The 15,796-nt window shown below is 36.3% G+C and overlaps 2 protein-coding genes across 2 annotated transcripts in view; one reads left to right on the top strand and one right to left on the bottom strand.

The window, feature by feature from the left end:
• The window catches only part of LOC134265595 (extracellular matrix organizing protein FRAS1-like), a 50,474-nt gene extending 48,191 nt beyond the window's left edge, over window positions 1–2,283 (bottom strand). The window contains exons 1-2 of the mRNA XM_062747820.1: window positions 1,861–2,283; window positions 1,068–1,099 (exon numbers count right to left, since the gene is read on the bottom strand). Of these exons, the coding sequence (XP_062603804.1) occupies window positions 1,068–1,099; window positions 1,861–1,921 (93 nt within the window). The 5' untranslated portion in view covers window positions 1,922–2,283. The remainder of the gene's footprint in view (window positions 1–1,067; window positions 1,100–1,860) is intronic.
• An 11,465-nt stretch (window positions 2,284–13,748) lies between these two features.
• Window positions 13,749–15,796, top strand: part of LOC134266023 (substance-P receptor-like) — a 62,033-nt gene continuing 59,985 nt past the window's right edge. Inside the window, exon 1 of the mRNA XM_062748255.1 lies at window positions 13,749–13,778. The gene's annotated coding sequence lies outside the window, so the exon portion shown is untranslated. The remainder of the gene's footprint in view (window positions 13,779–15,796) is intronic.

The raw sequence follows: 15,796 nt of genomic DNA, 5'->3' as shown, positions 1-15,796 counted from the left end.
AAAATGTCGCCTGATTTATGGCTAAAAAACCTCCTCAGCAGATATTGTAACCTGTCAGGCACTTAAGTTTCTATTCATGCAAAAACGTGAATGAAATAGTGTGTTTTCTCATAAAAGTCCAAAACCGTCTAAACTGCGAAAGACGGAGAATTCCATGATGCAGCATAATAAGGTTCCCTAATTACTGTTATAATATTATCTTTCGTTATTAAAATTAATATCTCGTTTCCCAACCATGTTAATGTTTCGCCCCGATTTTAGCTTATGGACATCTTTGAATTGCTAAAACTCATAGACTTGAGTCAGGTGTAGGTGGTCTAATCTTCTAATTTGATTTGGATGTTCAATGGAATATTGGATAATAGAGTACATCTAAAGGGGTTGAAGAAATTAAAGTTCATTGATTCTCATGCTCTCTGTTCCCCGGTGAATAGCTTGAAAGGAGGAGTTGAAAATGACTCGATCTGAATGCATTGTAACAGCGCGCCATTCTACTTAGATTTACAGGGTGGTACAAAGTTATAGCCGTGGTAGATGCACAAGTAATCGAATTTACATTATGTGTAAATTAAGAATACATGCATATTTGCTGGTACCCAGCATCCATTTATATTTGTATCATCTACAACTCAGGGAAAAACTACGACACCGATTATAAGATGGCTTACTTTGAGAATCTATTTAATAAGAACCATGCAATGACATGGAATTTAATCTGGTAATTAATCAGTTCATTTGAATTATTATCTACCAAAGGTTAAAAGACCCAGATGGGAGTGTATTGTTTAGATGTGCAATGTGTTGCATTATTTGATACACATCTTCATTATATGAATGTCCTAACTGCACGTCAGCTTGTCAATATTTAGTGCATGACTGCCAATCCCAACACAAGCACTGCCTTAAACAATTATTTTTCTCAAAGTTTATCGGCAACCGTGTTTATGCGTAATGATTAAAAGTTGCAAATCTGCATTGCAGATTAACAACTGCATTTTATTTCAGTCAGAACAGAATGGGAACACCTTAGTAATTTAATTGATGTGAATATATTGATCTGTACGTACCATATAGAACTTGTCCATATGTTGACAATCGGCTGAAATAATAATAAAAAAGTTATTAAGAAGTGTATACATTGTATTACAGATTTAGGTAATGATAAACATAACTGTCAAAATTTACAACCCCACTATTGACACCCTTGCGTGATAGTGAAAATGACAGCGACTTTATTCTGTAATTTACTTTTGACACCATAATTCCACATTAAATCTTATAATATACAAATCTTTCGTGTTTCCACTCTTCATATGCTCGAAACCTATCTGACATCAGGTGACATTGGGTGAAATCACACTTAAAATTAAGAAAAGTTGGAATAAATGGGACTAAGATAAGCAAAATTAATTACTAGTGGATCATTTCTCTAAATGATTGAAGTTTACTGTTTTCAACATCTGGCAGTCCAAATTTAATAATAAAATTATGCAGAAGTATTTTAAGATTTATACACATGTACACAATTTCCAGCTTTAATGGTCAACATCATAAAGGGAACTTGAGACTAACAATGACAAATAACCTACACGTGGGAATTGTCAAGTTTAATCTAGCCCTCACAGCAACATGATAAACCCTAAACCCAAGAAAATCCTAAAAAGCTGACACTGCTAAATTATTGTACACAATAAAATGACGCCTCGATGTGTGCTCGATTAACCCTATTGTTATGTTTATTGTTTTAAATATGATTGATGTTTGTATTCTTATGTTTCCAATAATGGTCCAATATACAGGTAGCCTTTTAGTTACAAGGTATGAGTCGGTTACTCTATTACAGAGAGCGGAACCACTCACCTGCAAGTTTCTGCACTAACAGACTCACGACAGTGCCGATTGATAGCAAGGAGCCCCACATATCTTCCAATTAAAATCAAAAATTTAAATTTTCAGGTAAAATGATTAAATTCACACTCCATCTTTCCACAACAAGTCAACTCACGTGTTACCGATAATACACATCTTAAAATATTTCACACGTCAAATTTTAAAATTTTTGACATCCTCTTTCATTTCACAGGAATAAGAAAAACATGTAATTTAGGATGAAAAAGTCCTTCTTTCACAAGATTATCTCGGCGGTGAGCTTCTTTCTTAAACTTAAAAAAATCACCTGCACACAGAAATAAGGTATTAAGTCAAAGCAAACAGTGCAACACTGATCCCCATGTGGCGCACTTGAGTTCTGAACTATGACAAGCGAAGAGCGTTACGGGAGACTGACCTAACACACGGCCCAATGACAACTCGAGGAACCGGGTGCACTTTAAAGTTTGAAATCTTTATTATAGGGGTGTGACGTTTTGCAGTATATTGTAAAGTTAATATTAAGCAATGAAAAAAAAATCAAATGAAAGTATCAAAATTAAGACCTTCAGACTAAAACATTCACATTTAGAAAAATAGCCAATCAGATATTCAGGAAGAAACCACGAGAAGGCGAGAGGAATGTGCATTTATTCGATTTGTACGAGGAATGAATAACATTTTCCTAATCACGAATATTTCCTTCGACGTGTGTTCAACATATTCACTAGACCCTTTTTTCAATGCAATATCAAAGAGCTCTTAAAACATGCTGAAATCTGTAAAATATTTAAAAGAGCAGGTGTATGGTTTTGTGGGCCCCTCGTTTCCCTTTCCTCTTTATAAATTTTATTTTATATTTCCACGCCAATATTCAACATTAGAATAATTAATTTCACTTTATTTATAATTTCCTATGACATCAAGTTGAATTCTGAAATGTCGTTCATTTGCACAATTAAGAAACAACATATCTTACACGAAAAAGTTTTCCTATACACATGAAAGTCCTTATACAGATCTGATGCTACCGATTTACTTTGCCATTCACTCGAAAATTTCTTTTTAAATATCAGATCTCTTCAAAAGATCATTTTGAACAAACAAAAATATTTGTCAAATAACAGATATCTTTGTGTCGTCCACCAAGAAGATAAAATTGGCATCCCCTATCAATTTTACCGAAATTGTCAATAGGAGTGATGGAGTGGTCTCTCTTTTACCGTGTGTCATCAGTTTTTTTCAACATGAACATGAGCTTGATACATAATAAACTGAGAGTGTTCATAAGGGATCATTAACCCTTCTATAGGTTATCAAATATTACCACTTGGTCTAAAAAGCAGTGGTGGAAAAGCATCGATAACTCTCAGAGGGTGGGTGGCAAGTTCAAGGATACTCTTTTCGTTCGACTAAATTTCAACGAACCGGAGGGGACTATAGGTTTCCTTTGAGCCTGTCCGCCCGTCTATCTGTCCGTACGTTAACTCATGAGACAATTATTTATCTTCAAATTGATTTAATTAAGGTGATTCGAACCTGACGAAATCAAATCTACCCCGCAACTCGAACTGCTGAAAACAGGCTGAACAATGCTGATGTTGTGATACTAATAATTATACACCTCAGTTTGTTATAAGAGTAATTTAATGGATAACAAACAATAATTTGATATACAAATAATATAATTTTCAAAAGAATTCTGATAAAATTATTGAACATTGGCTTTTCGAATCTTCTTCCGACATTAGGAATTTACGACATACTCTGACATGGCGCAGTCGTTAGAGCGTCTGCTCTAGAGTCTCCGAATAAGGAGTTGATCTTTACGGCCGCGGGTTCGGTTTAAATCCCACTGTGGGACGTGAAGACCGGTCCTTCGGTTTAGACCGTATAAACAGAGGTCTCTTGCCGCAGTATTGCTGGCACAAAAAAGACCCCCCCCTACTCATTGACCGTAAGTGCCATGCCGCGTATGGAACAACATTTGCAGTGCAGCTCTCCACTGGCATATGGTGGCGTCTCCCATTTGAGGGAAAAATTCTCGAGAGGGACGTTAAACAACATACATGTAAGTAAATACAAGCAAACGTACCAGAAAATTGAATGAATAGAACGCCTTACATTACGTGGCAATCGTTTACCAGGAAATCGAGTTTTTGAGACATCTTACATAATGACAATTTACTTTGAATGTACAACGTCACATCTTCTAATAACTAATTCAGTAATTGTCGCCCGCTTTCGCAAAAGCGAGGGGACATTAAATCTAATTCGTCTGTCAGACCGTAGTTCTATCCGTCTGCCACAAAACTTAAACCTTGGTAATATCTTTTGAATGAGAAGATATAGGGCTTCATCACCTGTATATCGAGAATATATATTTAAGTTGATTCGATACGCAAGAGCATGCTCTACGTATGAGCAATTTCTTACACGAGGTAAAGTATTGACAAACAAGTTGATGAAACAAGAATATCAGCAGTCTCGTTTGTTGTCATCATTTCGAAAGCTTTATGACCTTGTCAGCAAATTCATACACTGATTGACGTTTTTCATACTAATTGTTAGTCCATTTTTCACTAGTATACACTGAATTGACGACAGATGTTTCCGTTAATTCCAGATCATGACAAAGAGCACACAGCGGATGTGACCGGTCGACAGGGGATGCTCACTCCTCCATGGCACCTGATCCCACCTCTGATGTTTTGGAGTCCTTGTTTGCTCTGCTCCTATTTTGTATTATTTTATGGACCTTTGATCTTGAATACTGTTTGTTATCTCCACATGTTTCATGCTATGATTTCTGACCTCTTGACCTTGACCTCATTCATTTCTTTCTTAATTTAAAGATCAAATTTGATATTCCTTTAAAAAACGTTTGCTGACAAAGAGGTTTACTGATATATAACACGAAAATGGAAAAGTCTAAATTGACTAAAGTTATCCTGCAAATTAAGTGAAAACAACAATTTGATGTGTGAAAATGCATTTCAAGATGTACAACAAAAAACTTTACTACAAAAATGGGTCGTATACCTTAAAGGACACCACTGGAAAATCTTGCCTAAAAATAAACGTACTAAACCTACTTATTTTAGAAACATAAACATAGATCAGGCATCTATTTTCATGATTTTTTAAATTTTAAAACAGTCTATGTGTGTCCTTGCGAATGTTTTGTATTTCAATCTTTCGCAAAGTATTGCTATTCAAGGTCCAATGATCGCTGAATTCTAGAGATTGGATCAGAACGTAATTTTTTCAGAATGAACCTGAGGTAAAGAGCAAGAACCTCTGTTAAATTCATCGAGTTTTAAAAGGGGGATAACGACTTTTATTACAGAAAAAGATGAGACAAAAAGGACTTCCAGACCAGAGCTTTGATCAAAGGTAAGTGATATATAACTTGCTTCATGAGGTCAAACTACCACGTACACTCAATACACAGAGAGAGCAATACAGAGTACAAGATAGTTTAATGATTTATGTTCGTTTGTTGTTTAACGTCCCTGTAGAGAACTTTACACTCATTTGGAAACGCCACAATGCACTTGCCGGTGGAGAGCTACAAATTTTGACCTATACTCGGCACTTGGAGCAGCGAGGGATCTTTTTGTGCCTGGATCTATTGCAACAAGGGACCTCAGTTTATAAGGCCTCATTCGAAGGACCGTTCTCCTCGTCCTACAGTGGGATTCGAACTAGCAACGTAAGGATGAACTCCTTACTTCGCGACTCTTCAAGCAGACGCTCTACCACTGTAATGTTAAAGGTGAAGACAACGAACAGTAATTATTTTAAAAAATCCAGTGGAAAAAATGTGAATAGGGGAAACCACCGAACCTCTGCAAACACCAGAAGTATAGGCAGATTCCTAGGGGGAGTACGCATGTAAAAGCAATTTGTTAAAATAATTGGGTTCGGGGATCTCAGTCAAAAACTACCCAACGATAGGTCTTATTTACAAACAAGGTCATTACAACAGCCATAGAATTAGAAGTAAATAAACACAGGCCTTCGGATCGCTTTGTTAAAAATTTGGGGTGTATAAAAGATATTTTTTACATCTTAAATTTTTTGTTCTACCTTCAATTAAAGCACCATAAAAGCCTGTGATACAAAAAAAAAACAAACAAACAAACAAATACGGGCAATGCATAGGATGAGGTCGTCTGCTTATTATACAACTATTGTACAGTATCTGGACTTTGTAAGGCATTTTATTTCGAGTTCACTTTTATAAATCGAGACATTAGAACACACAAAAATCTGAAAGTATTTATGTATGGATGTAGCCTTGATTAGCTTCCATCGTTTCGTGTGATCATTTAAATAGACAGATGTCTTCATTAAGAGACCGCATCCTTTACTCTTGAAAACGTAAGATTCACACGCCATGCTAGGTCAAGATGGTCATTCCATTAACCAGTTACCAAGTACTCACGGCATTGCATAAGTTAAAGGTACAAAACAATATTCTCTATAAAATCTTTTTATTCATCAATAAGTTTAGTTGATTATACAGATAAATCTTTATACTTTATCTGAAACAATAAACCTTAATGGTCTCCGTCCGGCCGGAGATTCAGGGTAGCAAAGATATAATCAAGAACCGAGCTAATATCTATTGACTACCGGAAGTTAAACAAGATAACAGCTTTCCATTGCAAGGCAATGTCTATTCCAGATGGTGACCCAAACTAACCATTGACATCAATAAGAATCGCCCTATTCTGATATACAGGTACCTTTTGGTACAGTCATGCAAGCTTAATGGTGCAGGACAATAAAGATTGAGAGTTTTAACTTTCTTTGTGTACGCAGTAAAAAATTAAGACATTTTTCAATGTAAAAAAAATGTACAGAATTTGTAGAACTTCTGAAAAATTGAATGACGTCTTTAGGTTATCCGAGTCTACTGAGTATCTGTTTTCGTCTTGTGTCGTCTGTAAGGTACATTGAGCATATATAGAGTCTTTTATTATACCCTCTTTCGAGGAAGGGAGGGAGGGCATATTGCTTTGCTGCTACATGTCTGTTGGTCGGTCTGTAAGTCTGTCAGACCATTTGGTTTCCGTTCATTTTCTTCACAACCTTTGCACATACTGAAATGAAATTTGATATACAGATTTATCAGCTTAATATCTAGGTCAAGTTCTGTGTTGGGTATGACTGCACCATTTTTGACAGAGGTATGCCCTTTGGACTAAGAAAAACTCCAATTATTTGTAGTTTCCGTTCCTTTTCTTTGCAGAGGCTGCACATACTGAAATGATACTTGGTATACAGATCTATCAGATGGATATCTAGGTAAAAGTTGTGTTTTGGGTATGATCGCACCATTTTTGATAGAGTTATGCTCCTTGGACTTGAAAAAGTTGCAATTCGGGGGAGGGGGCATAAATTTTTTACTAACATCTTCTTTATATACTGAATTGACGACGGATTTTTCCGTTATTTCCCTGCGGGTGTGACCGGTCGGCAGGGGATATTCACTCCTCAATGGCACCTGATCCCACCTCTGATGTTTTGAGGTTTTGTTAACTCTGCTCCTGTTTTGTATTGTTTTTATGGACTTTTGATCTTGAATACGAGGGGTGATCAAAAAGTTCGCAAACTATCTCTGTACCTACAAAACCACAATTCAGATTAGAATGAAATTCGGTACAAACATAGCCATACACAAGGTCTATAAATAGCATATGCTGAATAAAGTTTCTCTCCTTGTTTGTGACGTCACAATGTGAAAATGACGTCACTATTTAGGTCACTTGTGACGAAAAATGGTTGTCTCAGTCGAACTCGTTCAACAAACGACTGTACAATTTAATGTAATATCTTAGAAATCCCTCTACAGTATCATATAATAATTTGTACACAGTTTATTGAGATAAATGAGTTCCTATAAATTCAATTAATGATTGGATTAATCGTTTTAGTGAAGGAAGGCTGATGGTTAAAAATGATACTTGTCATCTTGCCCAGTGAAAGCATGTATTTTTAATTAAGCAATTTGCTATCAAAGACCTCCAATTAGCACTTTGAAAAATAGTTGAATATTTGAACAATGATATAAGTAAAGTGATTTCCTGATACTATCAAAATAACTAAATCACTTTGGATAAAAATAATATATTAATTAAGAACAATTGATTAGAAAATATAACAAAATCAGGGAGCTCTCAAATCATGGCCTGCACCTGGCTTGGCGGAAACGCGGGAAGAGAAAGAGCGGTGAATTCTCGAGCCCGATCCAAATTACAATTTAAAAAACGCCCCCAAAATACACCACATTCCCCCCCATTTTGTGAAGGAATGACCCAATTCCGACAAGGTGGAGGCCATTTACAATGTAAAAGTATAGAACACATTTGACACAATAGATCACAATTATCTTCCTGTGATTTACAATACAAATTGAGTATGAAATATAATCCAAGATAAATCTCTTTAACATAAAACAGTCCAAATAAACACAAAGTCCGGATCTTCCAGAATAGCTGCAGCAAGCGGTATTGGCGAACACACCTGCAAGATCCTCCTTGGGCTCCGAATACAGGACACCATCAGACATCTGAGCTAGGACACTGTAAATCAAACGTGTTTGCCCCTGCTCAGAGAGCAAGGGGCATGGACATCCTACTTAAACTTCTTTGCCCCACACCCCTTATGCCCCTGGCTTGCGGAAGCCTGGGGCCCATTATGTTGATCTGGCTTGTTCTTATAACTCCCAGGTCGACCACCTGTCTTCACGGAAGGTGCATTATGGTCAGCACGGGTGTTCACTTGCTTTTTATTGACTATGGGGGCAACTGTCCGCACTACGCTCTTGCTTCCTTTATGCATAGCCTGAGAGGTTCTGCAACCCTCTACCCTAAATTCACCAGCACTACAGTGCAATAACCCCAGCCTCCTGCATAAAGTCAATGCCCAAGAGCATGTCAACTTGCAAAGGTGCAACATATACCGGGTGCTCAAGCTGCGTGTTTCCTATTTCAATGGGTAAAGAACCCAGTGCGCCTACCGCCATGGTCACCCCGCCCCCAGCCAGGTCCACCACTGTCCTAGCTTTAATCTCTGGGGGTGAAGACAGAATGTCTGTGATACAGTAGTTATCTCGGCAGCGGTATCAACAACAGCGCTAACCTTGTGGCCATTCACGGTTACAGGCACCATGCACTTTCTCCATAGCCAAGACTTGACTGTGCAGACTGGGCAACTCCAGTGGCTGCCCCCACTGTTGGGGATTCTGGTGCGCACACCATCTTATCCCCAATCCCTGCTCTTTTACCTTCATTTGATGGAGCTGAGGACTTAAACCTATCCGGGCACTCACGACGGAAATGCCCCGGCTGATGACATTTGAAACAGAGACCAGATCGTCGTCGTCGCTTGCGGGGCTTGGGGAATGAACCCCCATCTTTGCCTTGAGAGAACTTGTGCTCATTACTTTGTCTTGACTTGTCGTAAGAAGTTCGCTTCAACGCGTTCTGATGGCTATAGGTTTCACACGACCCCTTAGATGGAGATGGTGCTGGAGTAGAGATGATTCTACCCGTTGAAGGAAGCGCATGTGTTATTGTTTGCCTCTGTAAAATACGCTTTGTTGGTTTTCATTTCATAGAGAATTTTACACGGGAGATCACTCTCAATCACAGTTTTCTAAGTGAATAAACCCATGATATAAACCTTTTTTCTCCGCATAACCGTGACTTGCCAATGTCCTTAACTACAAATAGAACTTTCTGTGGAAAACTTTTAAAATGTTACTCCTTCAATTTTTGGTTCGATTTCACGATAAATTGGCATAAATGTAAAATCATTGATAGATAAGATAAGATAAGATAATATTTATTTAAAGTCGGGTACATCAACAAAGAACATTAGCTCCGAAGAGCTATTTTCCGACTACATAATAATGTTACATAAAATACAACAATCATACATAATAAACAAGAAACAGTTTTTAAAAATTACATCGATATCACACTACTAAAATATCACTATTCCTCCGTGGTGCTTTAGTATTCACCACATTAAAACTGACAAACCTAAAATAACTTAAACCCTGTTTACTAGTTTCTAAAAATAAAATTAGCGACAGGCACAGCAATTACAACAATTTCCGTACCAACTATTTATGTAATTGTTGGATTTAAACTGGTTAAAAGAAGTAATATTTCTAAAAGATTCTGGTAAAGAATTCCAAAGTTTTGCAGACTCATATTTAAAAGACTTCAACCCATATGTTGTTGATCTTGTTTTTGGTAAAACAGCAGTTTTTGTGTATAACTATATGAATTTTTGTAGTCATCATAAACAAACCGCAGTGCTCTTTCCTGTATTTTTTCCATTTTTCTTGTTTCTCGTTCACCACAAAAATGCCATACTAATGGACAGTAGTTGAAGTTTGACATGATAAATGTATGATAAATGGTTAGTTTTCCTAATTTGGTCAGGTGTACCCCTATTCTTTTAAGTACATTTAATTGTTGTGAAGCTTTTTTACAAATGTTTGAAATATGAGAGCTAAACTTCAGCTCAAAATCTATAGTAACACCAAGTAATTTTACTTCGTTTTCCGGATGAATCATATTACCATCAATTTCAAAACAAATGTTTTCCTGTTTAGTTTTCTTTCCAAGACATATAGCTTGAAATTTATCGGGATTTGCTTGCATTTGATTATCTCCAAACCACTTAACTAAGTTCGAACAATTTGATTCCAAAGTATTTTTTAGTGATGTAATATCGTCACTTGAGTTTGAGAGAGTGTTATCATCGGCATAGTTGTAGAGATCACAATCTGACACAAAATGAAAAATATCATTGATAAAAATATTAAAATAACAGGTTCAAGTATTGAACCCTGTGGAACACCTTTGTACAATTCTAAAAAATCGCTACAAACTTCCCCCAGTTTTACACACTGTTTTCGATTGCTTAAATAGCTTGAGATAAGACTAGTAGCTGCATTTGTAAAACCGTATGCATTAAGTTTTGCTAAAACTAGATCATGTGGAATACAATCAAATGCTTTAGATAAATCCATCATAATTGCTGCTGTATATTTTTTATGATCAAGGGCATACTTCCAATCCTCAACAATCTTTAGCAACACACTCTGACAACCATACCCTGGTCTAAAAGCTGATAACATATCATTAAAATGGCAATTGAAAAAATCAGACAATTGACTATGAATAACCCTTTCAAAAATCTTTGACAATGTTGGTAAAATGCTAACTGGTCTATAGTTTCCTTTTTCCAAAATACTTTGCTTCTTGTGAAGTATTGCAAACTTTCTTGTACAACTAGCTATTTCTTTCTCTTGTTTTGTTTTAAGGTTTCCTCAAAAGGTCAACATGTATAAAAATTTATTTTAACAACAGCTCAAAAACTATGTGAGGTTTAAAGTCAAAACGTTTACGGTTTATAAATATTATATATCATTGATATCGGATTATACGGTCTCCTCTGAAGGACCGTATCCACTCCCAGGGTGGAATTCGAACCTGCGACGTTAAGACCATTACTTTACGACTCTAGACCAGACGCTAATCTAACCATTGAGCCTTTTGCAATGGTTGGATTCAATGTATGTTATTTAACGTCCCTCTCGAGAGTGCCGGACGGGTGAAGACTAAACATTTTGTGGCTCTCCGGGCCATTGGGCAGTGAGAATCTTATTCGTGCCAGCATCTTCTGTAACACAGGACCTCGGGTTATATGTTTTCATCAGAAGGACAGGTCTCCACGTCCTACAGTGGGATTGGAACTCGAGACGTAATGATCAACTCCTTACTTCTAGACTCTAGAGCTAACGCTCTAGAACCAGTGCGCCACGCGAGCGACGGCAATAGTTGGAGTAATGATAGCAAACAATGAAAATCTTTACAACATTTGTGAAAATTCATAGCCCCTTTTGTTAAGGGATTAGGTTCCAGGGTGGGCTTAGTCTAGCATATATTTATCAATGATTGTATATTGTTTAACGTCTCTCTCTCTCTCTCTCGCTCTTTCACTCATATGGAGGAGACACTACCATTTACCAGTGGAGTCCGAGAGCATCAAATATTAAAAAAAATTTCCCTACCTACCTACCCTTTGTGGGGGTCAGGGGCCTGGAAACAATGGTATATTTTCTTTTAGCCTAACTAGTACGGGGACTAGTATTTTCTTTCATGTGTCAACATTTTTGAAAATATGATTTCAGCTACTATGAAGGATAGAGTGCTTGAAATTGAGGAAGAAAAACTAAAGATAATGAGGGAACAGCTTGCCATTGAAAAGAAAAAGTTAGACATCCTTGAAGACTATGTTACGTGGAGAAAGCAACAAGACATTTTGCCAGAGATTAAATGCCTTATCAAATTATGACTGTTTAAATTGTTCCCCTACATTTTTGCACAAATGTAGATAATATAAAATTTTCTTCACATCGTGATTAAACATGATATTCATTTCTGAAAAGTATGTTATACTGGACTTGAACGAAAATCGTAAAATCTATATGATCTGTTTCACTCGATTTATGCAAGATAAGTGCTTTCTTTTAGCCTAACTAGTACGGGGACTATTATTTTCTTTCATGTGTCAAAATTTTTGAAAATATGATTTCAGCTACTATGAAGGATAGACTGCTTGAAATTGATTCAAAATATTACTGTCACAATATAAAAAGCAGGGTTTAGACTAAGTCGGAGGAATCTAGGATTATAGATATATCGTTTCGGCATATGAATGGAAGCTACCATTGTTAATCGGCAATACGTCATCGATATACCTAAAGTTGAAGGCCACAGCAAGTTTTTTTTTTCTTTTGAAGAAAATCTGCTTCATATGGGGGGATTCGAACTCGCGACGTTAGGATTAACTCTCTAGAATATACGCTTTTCCACTGCGTCACGCGAGGTTTCAGGTAATAAGTAGATATCTGCATCAAAATACGTTTTAATGTCAATTTGTGGGTTCTTCTACACCAGAAAACAGGCTGTGATATGTGATACGGTACATTGCAAATTAGTTCTTTCAAATGTTTTACAGAAGGGAGACCGGTCCAACGGATGAGAATGTATATAATCTAAGGTCCCGTGTCGCAGTAGGTACTGGCACTAAAAAGATCCCTCACTGCACTAGACCCTAAGTGCCGAGCATAGATCAAAATTTGCAGCTCTCCACCAGCAAGTGGTGACGTCTCCACATGAGGATATGATTCTCGGGAGGGACGTTAAACAACAAACAAATTGACTGAAACTAGAAATGATCTTACATGCTTTATACTCTAGGAGTTTAAAAGTTAATTATTATCGGAGGCAAATAGGTCCCTGCAGCTTTAAATTAACAATTTACACAGAAAATATGCCTTTGTTTAAAACAGCTCATCTTAACCTCCTACGCACGAAATCAAAGTATAATTATCTGATAATTTGTTCGTACTCTACACACCAGTTTGTTAATATATGATCCCCTCCCTGTAATTGTTTAAATAATATAATTTCCACTATTTGATACTCATAAAAAAACTCCTAATTGAAATGTTGATAAACTAAATCATTCTTTACAATTGTAAAAAGAGATCATTTAAAGTACAGTACAGCGTGTAATAGGTCCCCTCTCTGTAGCATCTGAGATAAAACGAGAAACAATAACAAGAAATGCATTGTGAGACATGTTATATTTACTTGTTATGACAAACGACCAACCGAATTGTCATAGTTGAATTTATAATTCGCACTTTTTTGTGTCAAAAACACGTTTTGCATGCACAATTAGTGGATTTGGTCAACAATTAGAAATTAACATTTTTAAAGCTGGCTCTAATGAATGAGTGTACATTGGGGAAGAGACAACCAAATACAATCCTATCTATGTGGTGTCGACTTGGACAAACGTATATAACTGTAAGTATTACTAGTACCTTGATATCAAGAAGGCTACTCGAGTTTTCCAAATATATGTATTCTTTTCTCTAGATAATTACCGTATCGGTGGAAATTTTAGCGAGACACAAATTTAGCAATTTTACCTTAAAATTAGTTTTTTATTTTTAGCGAGATGTAATATTAGCAATTTCAAAATACACACTAAGTAAGCCATTGCAAATGAAACACAAGAAATTTTAAGCGATATTCAATTTTAGCGAGCACCTTCGCTAATAATGCCAAAATTAAATCCTAAAAAATTCGATATATTGTAAAACTAGTTAATAAATGCAGTGTGTAATTTGTGTGCAGAAGAACATCATTTTATACAGAAGTTAATATATGTACATACTGTGTATTAATGAACAGGCAAACTTCTATCAAATAAACAAACAAGAGACCCAAGGGCCTTAACGGTCACCTGAGTATAATACAACAACTTAGAGGGTCCACAGATTATAAAATAAACTGATAGATGAAGCTTTCCCTAAATCAAGCATAGTTTGTTTAAGAGCTTTACAGAGCTCATGTTACTTGTTGATCACTGTATTTGTGTAAAAGTGGGTCAAACTCCAAGATTAAAAGGTCATTATATTTGGCGGTACCCAAAGAAAGGTCTTGTCACAAGGAATATACATGTGAAATATTAAAGTCATAGCTCTACAAAATCAAAATTTATGGGCAAATTTAAGGTTTTTGTAACGGACGGACAGACGAATGAGATTTAATGTCCCCTTGCTTTCGCGAAAGCGGGAGACAGATATTGAATTAATCTGAAAATTTGCAGTTGTAGAATCTATTGTGAAGAAACATTGAAAAATATTTTAATTGTTTCTGCTTGACTTCAAAAATATTTTAGTGAACATAAAGACTCTTATTTAAGCTTAAAACGTTTCTTGATCCCTGGGCCTAGTGTTTTAAGGTCCATGTTTGATCTGCTCTAGATTTTTATTGTTGTCTTCTGTTTTGAGTCGGGATTACATTTTGACAGCAAACCAGGAACTAGCAAGGTACAAACGTTGGCTGCTCTTAGTAAATCATTCACCATATCATTTACTTTTCAAAGGAAATAGTAAATATCTTCATGGATTTAAACACACATCCCTGTTCCAAACATAACCAGAAGTCTCTGTCGAGACTGTAGCTCTACTGGTTTATACTTGAAACAAAGGAAGAGGAAGTAGCAGTTGGGACTTGAAAATTTAAAACAGCAATGAATAGAAAAATGATCCTTGCCACTCATCAAAATAAAAACAGATGCACAGAATTATGTATCTTAGTGTAGTCTACTTGTGTGCCAAGTTATATTGAAATCGGACCAAAACTGTAGGTTTAGTAGCATTTGGAAAGAATTTCACAGAAATTTCTATTTTTAGTAACCATGGAACACCGTACATCGAAAGCAAAAACCGATGCACAGAATTATGTATCTTAGTGTAGTCTACTTGTGTGCCAAGTTATATTGAAATCAGACCAAATCTGTAGGATGAGTAGCATTTTGAAAGAATTTCACAGAAATTTCTATTTTTAGTAACCATGGCAACGCCGTTCATCAAAATCAAAAACCGATGCACAGAATTATGCATCGTAGTGTAGTCTACTTGTGTGCCAAGTTATATTGAAATCGGACCAAAACTGTAGGAGGAGTAGCATTTTGAAAAATTGTTTACAGACAGACAGACGGACGCATTACTATTGCATAAACTCTTCTGGTCTCTGACCAGTAGAGCTAAAAATCATGCTGTGACATTTGCGTATACTTTTCTACTCTTGGCGTGTTTTACATGGAAGGAAAAAATAATCCTGATCTCATTCTTTCCCAAAGCAAAGGCATTTGCTGCTCATTCGAAAGGGACAAGGATAAAATATAACCAATTCAAAAACTGAATTGGTAATATCACCAAGCATGTAGGTGATATCACTTGTTCGACTATTAGGTGATATCACTTCATGGTAGTAAATACATTGATGTAATAAAACGGCCCCTCAAATGATTC

The sequence above is a fragment of the Saccostrea cucullata genome, unplaced genomic scaffold, assembly GCF_032062105.1.
Source record: "Saccostrea cucullata isolate Sc308-1 unplaced genomic scaffold, CSIRO_AGI_Scuc_v1 ctg157, whole genome shotgun sequence".
Taxonomy (NCBI): Eukaryota; Metazoa; Mollusca; class Bivalvia; order Ostreida; family Ostreidae; genus Saccostrea; species Saccostrea cuccullata.
This window is presented reverse-complemented; position numbering and strand designations above follow the sequence as displayed.